Consider the following 14,298-nt stretch of genomic DNA (forward strand, 5'->3'; position numbering starts at 1 on the left):
ATTTACCCAGACCTTCAAATTTATCCAAACTACAGGTTACATATGAAAGGGGTGACCAAGCCTGTGCCTGTATTTTTACATTAAATACAGTTTTATAACTACTTAATTCAGCTTATAAATTTAAATTAAAATACATTTTAAAAAGGTCCTTTCCCACTGGAGGAATTTTTCTGTGAAATATTACATTGAAAATTATTTTTAACTAAAATATTTTATAACTTAATAGACCAGGTGGTTACAACTATTCAGTTTGGTGGAAAAACAATGCCAAGAGCAAATAGCCGCTCAGCAGGAGCAGTTCCACAACCAAATTCAAGTAAGTTGTTATTTGTATTGATTCTTTTTTATACTGTAAGATTTGCAAGAAGAACCCGTTAATACTTTGTATCAGTTTTGTTGATGAACTAGAAACATATCGTCTTTAGAGTAATGGGTCGTATTTTTAAGCAATATTTTCATAGTATTTATAAAAAATGCAATGTTTAGTATACTTACCAAATCTGTAACTTTGTTTTCAGCGTATACAGGAGGAGATAAAAAATTTAGTCAAGTTACAGACCAGTAATGCTTCCTGGGCTTCCTATGATACTTCTTTAAGTAAACAGTTATCTTCAGGAAGTCAAATGGGTTTTTTTTCTGAAAACAGTGAGAGAAATGAACCTATTATCAGTTATCCTAAGTCTGAAGAACCAGAAATGCAGCAAGAAACATCCACATCACAACCAGACTGCAATGTGGACAGTAGCTCAGTGAGCAGTGGGTATGGTACCTTTTGTGTCTCCGAATTAAATGCCTACAAATCTAAGGACCCTCGGGAGTTCATGGAGCACACAGAGGTTTCTGAGGGACAGTTTGGAGCATCTTTGGGGCAGATGGAGTCACTTGCAGAGGGTGTAAAAAACAAGAATTTTCGTATACATACCACTGAAGAGTTTTGTGCATCTTTAAAAGAAGATATTTCCATTTTTCCTGGTGAATTTGAACACAATTTTCTTGGTGAAAATAAGGTTTCAGAAGTATACAGTGGAAAAACGAATAGGTAAGTAGAATTTCTCCAACATTTGAAGGGAGGTTTACTTGTTTATTACATTTAGAATCTAGTAAATCAAGCTCTTTTTAGAGTCTAAATGTATACATGTGCATGTAATTTGCAACCAAAAATTATACACAAGCATACTCAATTTTATGCTTTTTATATAGAAGAGGAAATTTTCTAAGTTTGATGATAAGTGTGGCTGAATGTTTGTAAAGCAAACAATCATTTAAAATTTGTCATTTACCCTAAATGTTGAGTTTTATATCTCTGAAATTTGTTCTCTAAAATACGTGTTTAGCTATAGCAACACAGATCTTGTACACCTGTAAGTACAGTCACTAGTCCTTGTAAACAAATAAGCTTTTGCTGTAGAGCTACATTGAGTATGTGAACAGGCCACTGTGGTGGTTTTGTTCTATTCCATGGCTACAGGCTAAATCCTTTATTAATCACCGTTAGTCTTTGTGTTCGCTTTGCCTTTGGTAATAAGAAATTGTAAAAAGAAATGTAGGTGAATGGATAAAAATCCATTCTTTCTCTGCGGTTAGAAAAACAACTCAAAGCATTTCCCATGGACACAGTATTTATTAGTGTTTAGTTTTATGTGCAAAGGACAGCATCTAAAGAGAATAATTTTGTTTTCTCTTTCTGAATAGTAAGTCTATAACATCATGGGCACAAAAGCTGAAGCAGAACCAACCAAAGAGAGCACTTACAGAGGAGGGGTGTTCAAAATCTATGCAAGGAAATGAGCAAGCCAAGAAATCACCAGTTGAGAAAGTAGGTGATGAGTCACTTTATTGCTAATTATGGTGGAGTTTACTACGTGCTACGGGCAGTTTTTTGCCCTTTCTTTTGTATTGTTAATTTGTTCCATTGACCTATCTTTCTCTGGGTGTCCCAGAGGATTGGAAACAATGATTTGCTCTGGGTATTGCTTTTTTAGTAGTCTGGAAATCAAAAGTAATGAGGAATAAAGTACAATAGAAAATGAAAACCGTTTTGTAAAGGTCCTAATTCTCTTTGTGCTGCAACTGTTTACATTTAGCCAGAGAATAATCCATTTAACTTTTTTTTTAAACTCTCAAATAGGGGCGCCTGGGTGGCTCAGTCCTTTGAGCGTCTGACTTGGCTCAGGTCATGATCTCACGGTTCATGAGTTCGAGCCCCACGTTGGGCTCTGTGCTGACAGCTCAGAGCCTGGAGCCTGCTTCGGATTCTGTGTCTCCCTCTCTCTTTGCCCCAGCCCCTACTTGTGCTCTGTCTGTCTGTCTCTCAAAAATAAATAAGCATTAAAAATTAAACAAACCCTCACATAATTTATATTACTATTAAGTTGTAAGAAGTAGTACTGAATTTATAATCCAAATTGTAAGAGGTTAAATGTTTAAATTCTGTGTGGCCCTTTTACTAATCTAGCAGCTGCTTTCGTTAAAGAGATGTAGATATTGAGTAGGTTTCAAACATCTTTGAAGTCCTTTTGGCTTAAATCGTCATAGAGTAATGTTTATTCTATGATACTGAATTGAAATTGCAAAATCACATCTCTCTGCACACTTGATGCCTTTAGAAATTGGCCACTGTTTTTAATGTTTATTTTTTTAGAGAGAGAGAGAGAGAACGTGCACTGGCAGGGGAGGGCAGAGAGAGAGACTCCCAGGCATTTTCTGTGCTGAGCGTAGAGCTAGACGCAGGACTTGAACTCATGAACCGTGAAATCATGACCTGAGCCAAAATTAAAAGTCAGATGCTTAATGGACTGAGCCACCCAGGCGCCCCTGGTCTTGATTGCTGTAAACATGGTCTTTCTATCATCCTGTGAAAAAGATTAAATAGAAGTCCTAAGAAGACAGTCCTTCAACCTTTATAAAGGACTATTCTCTTTTCTTGCCATAAGTTTTCTTCAGCCTGTGATATTTAGGCTTCTCAAGATCACTGTTCCAGAACCTATTCAGATTTGTGTTCAGGAGGGAAGTGAGGGTGATAAAGCTCCAGGGACCACTGGCCTCACCTGCAGGCGCCCTGTAGTACTGTATCTGTGGGTCTGTTCTTTTGAATTCGCGTGCCATTGGGATGGCACATCTTTGGTGTGAGCGCATAAGAGTATTTAGAGACGGGGTGAAAGTTGCTTTTTCCATTGGAATAGGTTGGCAGAAAAAATGTTTTCATATATGCTAGTTTCTCTTCTGTTTTTACATTAAGTAAAACTCAGTCTTGGGGAGGCTAGCAAAAAACAAAAAAACGAACAGACAGACTAGTCTTTTGGAGACTTTCTCACCGCTGATAAACTTTGGGTTTTTGGTATATACCTCGGTGAATACAGTAGTTTTCTTTTCTTTCTTTCTTTCTTTCTTTCTTTTCTTTCTTTCTTTCTTTCTTTCTTTCTTTTTTAACGTTTTTATTTATTTTTGAGACAGAGAGAGACAGAGCATGAGCAGGGGAGGGGCAGAGACACAGAATCTGAAGTAGGCTCCAGGCTTTGAGCTGTCAGCACAGAGCCCAATGCGGGGCTCGAACTCATGGAGTGTGAGATCATGACCTGAGCCGAAGTCGGAAACTTAACCAATTGAGCCACCCAGGTGGCCCTATAAATACGTTTTCATTCTGAACTCATTAAGTAACACCAGCTCCCAGTGTTCTTCCAGCTCCACAGAACCAAAATAAACTTGTGTAAACACACAGGAAAAGTAAATCCTTCACAGTTAATTCCTATCATTTTGTATTCTTGTAATCACAGGGAAAACTGGACTTTCGTAGTTCTTCCTGAACCCTCTGAGGCTTTCTCTGTGCCTTGGTTTGATACCTGGCTCTCTTTCTTTGGGTCAGTAGTTTGTGCCTAATGATTTTTATCCATCGACTAATGGTTTTCTTTCTTGCATTGCAGCCTAATTTCACTGCTGCTAAGCACCCTCATGCTTTTTACCTCAATAAACCAGATGAGAGTCCAAATTCTTGGATGTCTGATTCAGGAACAGGTATGAGACCTGTTGTTTTGTTTTGTTTCGTTTTGTTTTGATAACAACTTGTCTGCATTTCTCACGGGATGTTAATTCTATCCAGTGTATTAGCGTGCTTTCTGTAAATGTGTTCTGTTGTGCCTCTGTTAACTATAACTTCCTTACTTGCATTAGTGTTACAGATTCTGTAAAGATAGATGGGAAAAATACTTTTGCAGTTGTTTCAAACAGCTGCAAAAGCCATCTCAGCATTTTTCAGATGCTCCAGAATGAATTAAGACATTCAAACCCTTTATGAGTCATTCTTTACTCTCCATGGTAAGCTTATTCTAGTTTTAATGACTGAACATACTGATTCCCTACCCTACCCCCCACAATCCCACATCCAGTTTGTCAGGATAAATTAGCTTTGCCTGATGAAAATTGCCAGAATTCAACCACTGTCATGCTGTCACCCTAATAGAGTCCCCATCACCTGTCACCTGAATTCCTGCAACTTCCTGCCCAGCATCCATGCCCTCACCCTTGCACCCTTCCATCCGTTCTCCACACAGTAGCCTAAAGAGTCCTTCTCCAAGATGGGTCAGATCATGTGACTCCTCTGCTCAAAACCCTTCTATGCTCTTTCCCTCAGAGTAACAGCCAGAGTCGTATAGGTGCCCGTAGGCTCAGCAAGATCTAGCCTTGTTCTGTTTGACCTCATTTTCTGCTGCTCCCTTTCTCTGCTTCAGCAGAGAGGCTGTTTGCTTAAATGTGCCAGATAGGTTCTCATTTTAGGGCTTTTGCTTTGCTGCTTCCTATATTTGAAATGTTCTCTCCACCCGTTATATAGGGGATCTCCCTCATATGTGGCTAAAATGGCTAACGTTATCTTGTTACCTTGCAGCGAGCCAACCCTGAGCACCCCTCCACACACGCTACATATATTCCCTTTTACCTGATTTTTAAGTCTTACCATTTGGTGTTTACTGCCTTCTAACCTCCTGTGTATACGTTGTGATTTATTTACTGTTCATTTCTCACATTTTCTGCTCCCCAGCCTGGCACGGTAAACACTCAGTATGTATTTGAACCACTGAATTATTATTCTTATTAATTTTTAAAGTTTATTTATTTTGAGAGAGCACGTGAGGGTGTGCACAAGTGGGGGATGGGCAGAGAGAGAGGGAGACAGAATCCCAAGCTGGCTCTGTGCTGTCAGTGCAGAGCCCAACGTGGGGCTTGAGCTCACGAATCGGGAGATCATGACCTGAGCAGAGATCAAGAGTTAGACTCTTAACTGACTCAGCCACCCAGGTGCCCCTGAACCATTGAATTCTTTATATTGTTTCTATCTAAGTCTGTGCTATTCATAAAGAATTTTTTTCTTTTTTAAGAAATACATTTTAGATTGTAGTAGTTTATCTTGACTTTAAAAACATTTTTAAAAATAGTCTCTACACCCAGCATGGGGTTTGAACTCACGACCCCGAGATCAAGAGTTGGACTCTTCTCCAACTGAGCCAGCAGGCACCCCACATCTTGACTTTTAATAATATATTTCATTTTTAAATATTTCGATCATCAATTTAGAACCCTTCCATGGGAAGGCATTTAAGAGATTCTTGCGCCATTAAAATTCAATTTCCTGTATCCAGATAGCCAAAAACTAGTTACTTGTCGTATTTAATTTTCTGTAGGTAGAAGTAAGTTATTCTAGAAAGCACTTTTCTCTTTTCTCAGTCTTCTCTTCTGTGTATTTGTGCACAACAGGCCTGACTTACTGGAAGCTGGAGGAGAAGGACATGTATCACTCTTTGCCTGAGACTTTAGAGAAGGCATTTGCACCGTCCTCTGGAGATAGGTCACCAGGCCAGGTGATTTAAAAACACATTGTGTATGTGTTTGTGTCACACAATTATAGTTCAGAGCTCCGCTTCATTATAAACGTTGTATTTTTCCAATTATTCGTTTAATGTTTTATTTATCCTTGAGAGAGGGAGAGACAGAGCGTCAGCAGGGGAGGGAAAGAGCAAAAGAGGGACACGGAATCCGAAGCGGGCTCCAGGCTCCGAGCTGTCAGCACAGAGCCCGACGTGGTACTCGAACTCACAAGCCGCGAGATCCTGACCTGAGCTGAAGTCAGACACTAACCACCCGAGCCACCCAGGCTCCCCAAAAGAAGCGTGGGCTTTAAATTGTACTTGCTTTCAAATGTAATCTCTCATTCATTGCCTATGTGATCATAGGAAGGTTACTTAAAAATGGAATTTAAAATGCCCAGCTAATGTGTTGTAAAATTAAATGAGATGATTTTGTGCCTACTGTGCTGAACGTAGTAGGTCTGCAGATAACAGCTTCCTCTGTTCCTACACCTGGTTTTGATTCTCTGTCTTATTCCGCCCTCCTGCTAATCCATTTGTACCAATAATGCTGAGCATTTTAATTTGCTGTCGTCATTTTCTTTGAGCATGAAATGTAAATATTTTCTTTACTTCAGCACGGTGAAATCAAACTACCCAGCATGTGTACATTCAGGTGATGAGAAAGGTTGGGGAAAAGGAGTGATTACAACGAAGGTAACCAGGAGAGCTATAAGCATGAGTAATAGGCATCGGTAGGGGCAGTGGGGATACAGCGTATGTGTAGACAGCAGAGTCCCAAAGAGGGGTACAAACCAGCATCCCATCCTTCAGGAAGGGAGCCAAAGAGACAGATAAATGCAGGGAAAGGAAGGCTGGGGAGTGAGATTGTGAGGGACTGGAAGCCTCGGTGGGCTTTGTGATTACAGAGCTCACTGTGTGTGACGTGATCAGCACCATCAGTGAGTGACTACTGTATTTTGGTGATTCTAAGATACTGTCAATTTTAAAACTTCCTATTTCATAGTCTAACAAAATTATTCTAGGGGCGCCTGGGTAGCTCAGTTTGTTGGGCCTCCGACTCTTGGTTTTGGCTCGGGTCGTGATCTCGTTGTTCGTGAGCTGGAGCCCCACTTCGGGCTCTGTGCTCACAGCTCAGAGTCCGCTTGGGATTCTCTCTCTCTCTCCCTCCCTCCCTCCCTCCCTCCCTCTATCCCTCTATCCTTCCCTTGCCCGCTTGCTTGCTCTCCCCCCTCTCTCAAAAATAAGTAAATAAACTTAAAAAATTATTCTAACAAAAATAAAAAGCAGTGTATATCAGTGCTTTCTTACCACTTAGAATTTATATTTTATTCTTAATGAAAGATCTTGTAACTGAACTTGATTTTTGTCATATAACTCTTATACATACTTAAAAAGGACGATATAAGTGAAATAAATTTGTTAAAACCTCTTCACCTACAGAGGCTTATGCTCTCTTTTCAACTCAGTGTTCCTTTCTGTGTTTTTCCGCATACTGTTTTTCTTGAGCCATCAAGAGCTTTGGGGATTGGCAAAGATGAGAGGCCTTGGTGCTGAGTTTTTTTTTTATTTTATTTTTTTAATTTTTTTTTCAACGTTTTTTATTTATTTTTGGGACAGAGAGAGACAGAGCATGAACGGGGGAGGGGCAGAGAGAGAGGGAGACACAGAATCGGAAACAGGCTCCAGGCTCCGAGCCATCAGCCCAGAGCCCGACGCGGGGCTCGAACTCACGGACCGCGAGATCGTGACCTGGCTGAAGTCGGACGCTTAACCGACTGCGCCACCCAGGAGCCCCTGGTGCTGAGTTTTTACCTGGCCTAGTAGTTCTGTAGATCTGGCCTACTTTTGGCACCCAGATGGGGAATGCTGCTAACCATCTATGATTCACTGTCCCTTAAATACTGGTTCTCAGGGCTTCTGGTGTAGGCTCTAGGATTTTTTTCCAAACTGCTGACACCTGTTCGGCCAATTTGGATGTCTTCTATGTGTGCTTGTGAGCAGACAATGACAATTATATCACAATTGGTACTTGACCAAAAGCAATGTTAAGATGCCGTTAATTACAAGAGGCATCCTCACTTCTGAGATGTTAAAATATAGTGATCATAGAAGTGGAAAATGGTGAAGAATGGTTCGTTATGCTACCACGACCTCTAAATAGAGTAATTCCACCAGCTCTGCCTGGGGGTGCTCCACCAGGTTTGGGGCATCACCAGGCAGGGATTCCTCAGGCTCGAGGCCATTTCCTGAGTGCTCTGCTTGTTACAAACTTTCAGCTTGAAAGGGTCTTTTAGGTTGTTGGTGTATAAAAAGTAAAATTCCAGGGGCTCCTGGGTGGCTCAGTCAGTTGGCCGTCCGGCTTTGGCTCAGGTCATGATCTCCCAGTTCATAAGTTTGAGCCCTGCATTGGGGCTCTGTGCTGACAGCTTGGAGCCTGGAGCCTGCTTTGGATTCTGTGTCTCCCTCTCTCTCTGCCCCTCTCCTGCTCTCTCTCTCTCTCTCTCTCTCTCTCTCAAAAATAAGTAAACATTAAAAAAAATTTCAATTAAAAGTAAAATTCCAATTACAGAAATTGTGGTAAATTTTAAGGGCTCACATTCAGAAAATTAATGTTTTTATTATTATTATTTTTTTAATTATTTTTTTTTCCCAACGTTTATTTATTTTTGGGACAGAGAGAGACAGAGCATGAACAGGGGAGGGGCAGAGAGAGAGGGAGACACAGAATCGGAAACAGGCTCCAGGCTCCGAGCCATCAGCCCAGAGCCCGACGCGGGGCTCGAACTCACGGACCGCGAGATCGTGACCTGGCTGAAGTCGGACGCTTAACCGACTGCGCCACCCAGGCACCCCTAGAAAATTAATGTTTTTAATGCACACGTAAAAAGTTCGATTGTCCTATTCACAAGCTAGTTACAGGGTTTGTTAAAACATGTTCATGCATGGTAATCTGCAGCCTGTGTAGGGTCTGGAAGTGGGACACATAGTTAAAGCTATATGTGAATATATTCTTTGAGTACTTTCAATATATCTCTTGCTGAATCTATAATCTCATTTAAAACAGTTTAAATCTGAGACCCAAGTTAAATGATACCCCGGCATGCCCTAGGGTAGGTCCCACTTTGAAATAATTTGAGGCTGAGGTTTTAAATTTGGAGCTTTAGACCTCTTTGCAACATTTCCAGCGTGACAAAGCCCTGATTTCAAGCTGTAGGAATTAGGGTCGTATCTTCTTATCTTATTAATTTAAAAAGGGGCTTGTTTCCATTGGGTAACTTCTTTCTTAACACTTTTTCTTGGTCTGTGAACTCTTAGAAAAGTAGGAAACTAACTACACAGATAAGGAACTTCATCTCTGTATACCTGTCTCCCTGCGTCACATGATGTTAATCTGGCCAAAAGTCTTCTTAATCCTGCTTCACTCTTTTCATCATGAAGTCTTTTCATACCTCAAAACTTGGTTTTTATCTTGAGTACGGGGGACTACCAAGGTTTTTTTATTCTTTGGAAGTATTCTGAGGCTATTAAATAACTTTAGGTTCAGATTATCACCTTAATATTTATTATTAGGGGATATTTTTTCATTTTTTTTTCATTCTGAGGGAGACTCGTAATTAACAGGTGATGACATCTAAACTTGTTTTATAAGTCTGACACTCCAGAGTCTCAGTTCATTTAAATTCTTTCAGAAATCTTTTTGTGGTGCTGATCTTGTGTCAGTGAATTTTTTCCATCGATACTACCACTTAAATAATTTTGTTTCGTATCTTTAAGTCTAATACTAGTAATGAGATGAAGCTACCATCACTGAAGGATATTTATCATAAAAAACAAAGGGAAAACAAGCAGTTACCTGAGAGGAATCTCACTTCTGCTTCCAACCCAAATCATCCACCAGAGGTAAAGTTGGCAACACCCTGCTGAATGAAAATGAAAGATGCTTCATGACTCTCAACTTTTATCTCAAGCTTTATTTTCCGTAGGAGATCTAAAGCCTGCTCCCTTAAAAACAAACACGGAGTGCCGAGGGCAAAATCTTACTGTTGTCTGTCTTAATTTCTAGGTACTGACTCTGGATCCAACGTTACACATGAAGCCAAATCAGATTTCAGGAATTCAGCCGCAAGGCTTTTTGAATGCCCTTGATGACAGAATGTCCTTTTCACCAGACTCTGTTCTAGACCCCAGTATGTCTAGTCACTCTGACATAGACTCATTTTCACAAGCAAGTAATATCGCTTCTCAGTCATCTGGATTCCCCAAGTATCCTTCAAACACAAAAGCTTCACCAGTGGACTCTTGGCAAAATCATGGCTTCCCAAACGAAAGTAGGAGCAGTTCCACGTTTCCTTCGGTGACTACTACTGCTAGTAATGACATCTCGGTCAACACTGTAGATGAAGAAAACACGGTCGTGGTAACTTCAGGCTCAGCCAGTCAGTCCCAGCTTCCAGGGACAGCCAACAGTGTCCCAGAATGCATTTCGCTGACTCCTCTGGAAGATCCTGTAATACTGTCAAAGTATGTGTTTCAGCGCGTGGCTTGTAATGTTAATAGCTTTTCTTTGATGTCTGCTTGAATTATGAAAATGATTTTTATTGACCTCCACTAATGTATAAAATCTTAAAAAAAGAGACGCGGCGCTTTTAAAGTAGGGCATCTAAGTATCCACGTCTTTGTTTTTTTTACTTAATTAGTTGTTAACTTGTGTATTGATCTGTTACGTTTTGTGTGAGTGTGCCGAGGAAGAAGGCTGTAGTTTTGCTTTTGAGAAAGATTGTATTCTTAGTTTCTCTTGTGGGGTAGAGTGAGGAAATGCTTTCCTAACAAGTTGTTTTGCCCTCACCAACAGGATTCGGCAGAACCTGAAGGAGAAGCACGCTCGACACGTAGCCGATCTTCGAGCTTATTATGAGTCAGAAATAAATAGTTTGAAACAGAAACTGGAGGCAAAGGAGATTTCTGCAGTTGAAGATTGGAAGAAAACCAATCAAATTCTTGTAGACAGGTAAAGCTTATAATTCAACTCTAAAGTTAGTGTTTCTCCAACTTGGAAATGTTATTTTTTCCTAAGTATATTTAATTGTGGTAAAACATTTTGCAAAGATGTGCTTCAGATTTGAAATTTTTAACAGAGACCTATTTGCCTAAGGAATTATTTTCACAGATCGAAACCAACCTCGTGTAGCACACTAATGGCTGACGTGAGGACATTTGTTTCACACGGACAGAATACTGGAACAGTTGAGCAGATACCCTGTATGTAAAGGAACGTCATTTATGAGTGGATTAGTATTGTGTACAGATTTTCTCAGAAGTCTCTAACATCCTCTAGCAGTTCTCAACCTGCTTTGAAACTCAGAGACATGTAACTTAAATCCAGACACTCCTGAACCCGTGTAAGCAATTATCCTGTACAAACAAGTAACCAACATGGAAACACAGGGGCAGTTATGTTAAGGATACCTGTATAGCTGTTTTAGGGAGAGAATCAGTAACAAAATTTGATGCCTTCGCTAGTATTAATAACAGCATACTTGGAACATACTTTACATTTAAATGGGATTTAAACAGATTGAAAGCTGGGGTGGTGGGGGGGGGGACCTGGGTGGCTCAGTCTATTAAGTGTCTGATTCTTTTTTGTTTTTTAAATGTTTGTTTGTTTTTGAGAGAGAGGGGAGTAGAGCAGAGGGGCAGAGAGAGAGGGGAACAGAGGACCCAAAGTGGGCTCTGAGCAGAAAGCCCGATGCAGAGCTTGAACTCCCAAACCGTGAGATCATGACCAGACGCTTAACCAACTGAGCCACCTTTAAAAATTTTTTTTAATTTGGGGCACCTGGGTGGCTCAGTTGGTTGAGCGAGCGACTTCGGCTCAGGTCATGATCTCATGGTTTGTGAGTTCGAGCCCCGCTTGGGCTCTGTGCTGACAGCTCAGAGCCTGGAGCCTGCTTCAGATTCTGTGTCTCACTCTCTCTCTGCCCCTCCCCTGCTCATGCTGTGTCTCGCTCTGTCTCAGAAATAAATAAACATTAAAAAAAATTTAAAAAAATTTTTTTAAAATTTATTTTGAGAGAGAGAGAGAAGGAGCAGGGGAGGAGAAGAGAGAGAGGGAGACAGAATCCCATGCAAGCTCTGTGCTGTCAGTGCACTTAACTGAGCTGACCAGGTGCTCCAAGTGTCCAACTCTTGATTTTAGCTCAGGTCATGATCTCACAGTTTGTGAGATTGAGCCCCACGTTGGACTCTGCACTGACAGTGCAGAGACTGCTTGAAATTCTCTCTTTCCTTCTCTCTCTCTCTCTCTCTCTGCCCCACCCCTGTTTGCTCTCTCTCTTTCTCTCTCTCTCTCTCAAAAATAAATATAAAAAAAAAAACAAAACTCAGGTCAGTATAGCAGCAAAGTATTCTTTTTTTTTGTTTTTGTTGTTGTTTTAAATTTGTTAATGTTTGTTTATTTTTGAGAGAGAAAGCGTGAGCAGGGCAGGGAAGAGAGAGAGAGGGAGACATAGAATCCGAGGCGGGCTCCAGGCTCTGAGCTGTCAGCACAGAGCCTGACGCAGGGCCTGAACTCATGAACCATGAGATCATGACCTGAGCTGAAGTTGGACGCTTAACTGACTGAGCCACCCAGGGCCCCTAAAGTATTCTTTTTTAAGGCAAGAAAAGACAAAGCCCCTTGAAAAAAAGATGAGGGAACTGAAATCTTCTGGTCCAGTTAGTAGTTTAGCTTGGAGAATTGTAGGAAAACTAGCCTCTATACTAGTTTGTGGTTGCTGTGGTAGTTAACATGCTGTTAACTACCTGAGTGTCACTACAGCTTCGGTTTTGCTGTTGGGAGTGGGGCTGGAGGTGGGGTTGGGGGTGGAACTAGGGGTGCCATGGTAGAGAGCAGTCATTTGAAAAGAGCCAGAAATAGGTTTTCTAGGATAAAAGGAAAAGAGTAGATGTCAGGCTAGGGGAAGTTGGTTCTTGTTGTTTGTTTTCAAGAAGTCAAAGATGAAAAAAAAAAAAAAAGTCAAAGATGACTGTAGGTCCTTCCTGTGGAAAACGAGTATGAAAGAAGCTCGTAGACCTTGTTGGGTTAAAGATAGGCCACCAGAAAAGACACCTAGGAAATGATAGCTGATTAACGCACTTTTCTGTCTAGAAGCTGCTAGAGCCATGGAGCGGTGAGGCAGTGTAGGTAGGACAGATTGGAAGTCAGGATTTGACTAAGTGGCTGTGTCCTAATGGTGGCGGCAGCAGTCAGGGCGCTGGGGTGGGCGCAAGGACAGTGTGCAAATGAGTGGCAGTAGTTGCAGTCAGCCAGGACTGGAGAAATGATTCGCCAGAGACGAAAACCAAGTTTAAGTTGTCAGCGTACACATCAGGGTTTTTCAGACTTAAAATTGCAGTTGGGAGAATCCCCCCGGAACTGCCGATGGGGCCATGGACACTTCTCTTGTAGGCCAGCTGCGATATCAGATTATGTGACACAGCCTCATGCCGGAGTCAGTGTGGGAATTAAAACAGAGAAATACAGTTAACATACCTACACTTGACTATTTAGTGCTCTTTCTTTCTAGAACGGTTTTATCAGTATTTCATTGCTACGTGGCATCGATGCACAGTGGTGAGGAGCGTGAACTCTGGAGCCGGACTGCCGGGTTTAGAATCCCAGTTTGATGGCTTACAACCCAGGAGGAATTAAGCTTCGTATTGTTTTCTTATCTGTAAAATGCTAATGATAATAGTCCTAACTCATAGGATTGTGAGGATGAATGTAAGTGCTTAACGTGGACTTGGCATATAATCAGTGCCAAATAGATATTGGCTTGTACTCCCAATTCATGAACACGGAGTCAAAATGATAACCGAATTCTTCCGTGTATTTTGTTATTTTAAGGTTCTGTGATGATTAACTTTATGAAGAAGGTCTTTAATTCTAAGAAGAATACATTCATGCTCATTTGGAAAACTACAGGGGGATATAATAAGAAAAGTCTCCCTACCCAGCCTCTAAGTTTCCAGACTTAAGTTTTATATCCTACAAATCACAATACACATATTTATATATACGTTTTCTTTCATAACAAAGATCAAGCTGTTTAATGCATTCTTTTGTATCTTATATTTTTAATTTAAAATTTATTTTTAATGTAAAATATAAATAACAAAATTTACCATCTTAACCATTTTTTTTTTTTTTTTACCATGTTAACCATTTTTAAGCGATCATTTCGCTGGCATGAAGTACATTCACATTGTTGGGCAACCATCACCACCATCCATCTCCAGAACTTTTTCATCTTGCAAACCCGACCCCCTGGACCCATTAAACAAGTCTGCACTCCCACCACCACCCCCCCTTTAGCACCCACCATCCTACTTTCTGTCTATGAAATTAACACCTCAGATGAATTTGGGTGCCATGTATAAGTGGAAGCATACTTTTGTGTCT

General features: G+C 40.8%; 1 protein-coding gene across 8 annotated transcripts in view; it reads left to right on the top strand.

Moving 5' to 3' along the window:
- MPHOSPH9 (M-phase phosphoprotein 9) overlaps window positions 1-14,298 on the top strand; it is a 57,600-nt gene that overhangs the window by 11,607 nt on the left and 31,695 nt on the right. For 6 of the 8 annotated variants that reach the window (XM_043557417.1, XM_043557418.1, XM_043557420.1 and 3 more), the window contains 8 exons: window positions 227-316; window positions 519-1,039; window positions 1,693-1,816; window positions 3,921-4,011; window positions 5,746-5,849; window positions 9,633-9,758; window positions 9,922-10,379; window positions 10,711-10,866. In XM_043557417.1, the coding sequence (XP_043413352.1) occupies window positions 227-316; window positions 519-1,039; window positions 1,693-1,816; window positions 3,921-4,011; window positions 5,746-5,849; window positions 9,633-9,758; window positions 9,922-10,379; window positions 10,711-10,866 (1,670 nt within the window). The remainder of the gene's footprint in view (window positions 1-226; window positions 317-518; window positions 1,040-1,692; window positions 1,817-3,920; window positions 4,012-5,745; window positions 5,850-9,632; window positions 9,759-9,921; window positions 10,380-10,710; window positions 10,867-14,298) is intronic. The other 2 variants (XM_043557419.1, XM_043557425.1) reach the window with 1 other exon arrangement.

This window comes from Prionailurus bengalensis, chromosome D3 (assembly GCF_016509475.1).
Source record: "Prionailurus bengalensis isolate Pbe53 chromosome D3, Fcat_Pben_1.1_paternal_pri, whole genome shotgun sequence".
NCBI classification, from domain to species: Eukaryota; Metazoa; Chordata; class Mammalia; order Carnivora; family Felidae; genus Prionailurus; species Prionailurus bengalensis.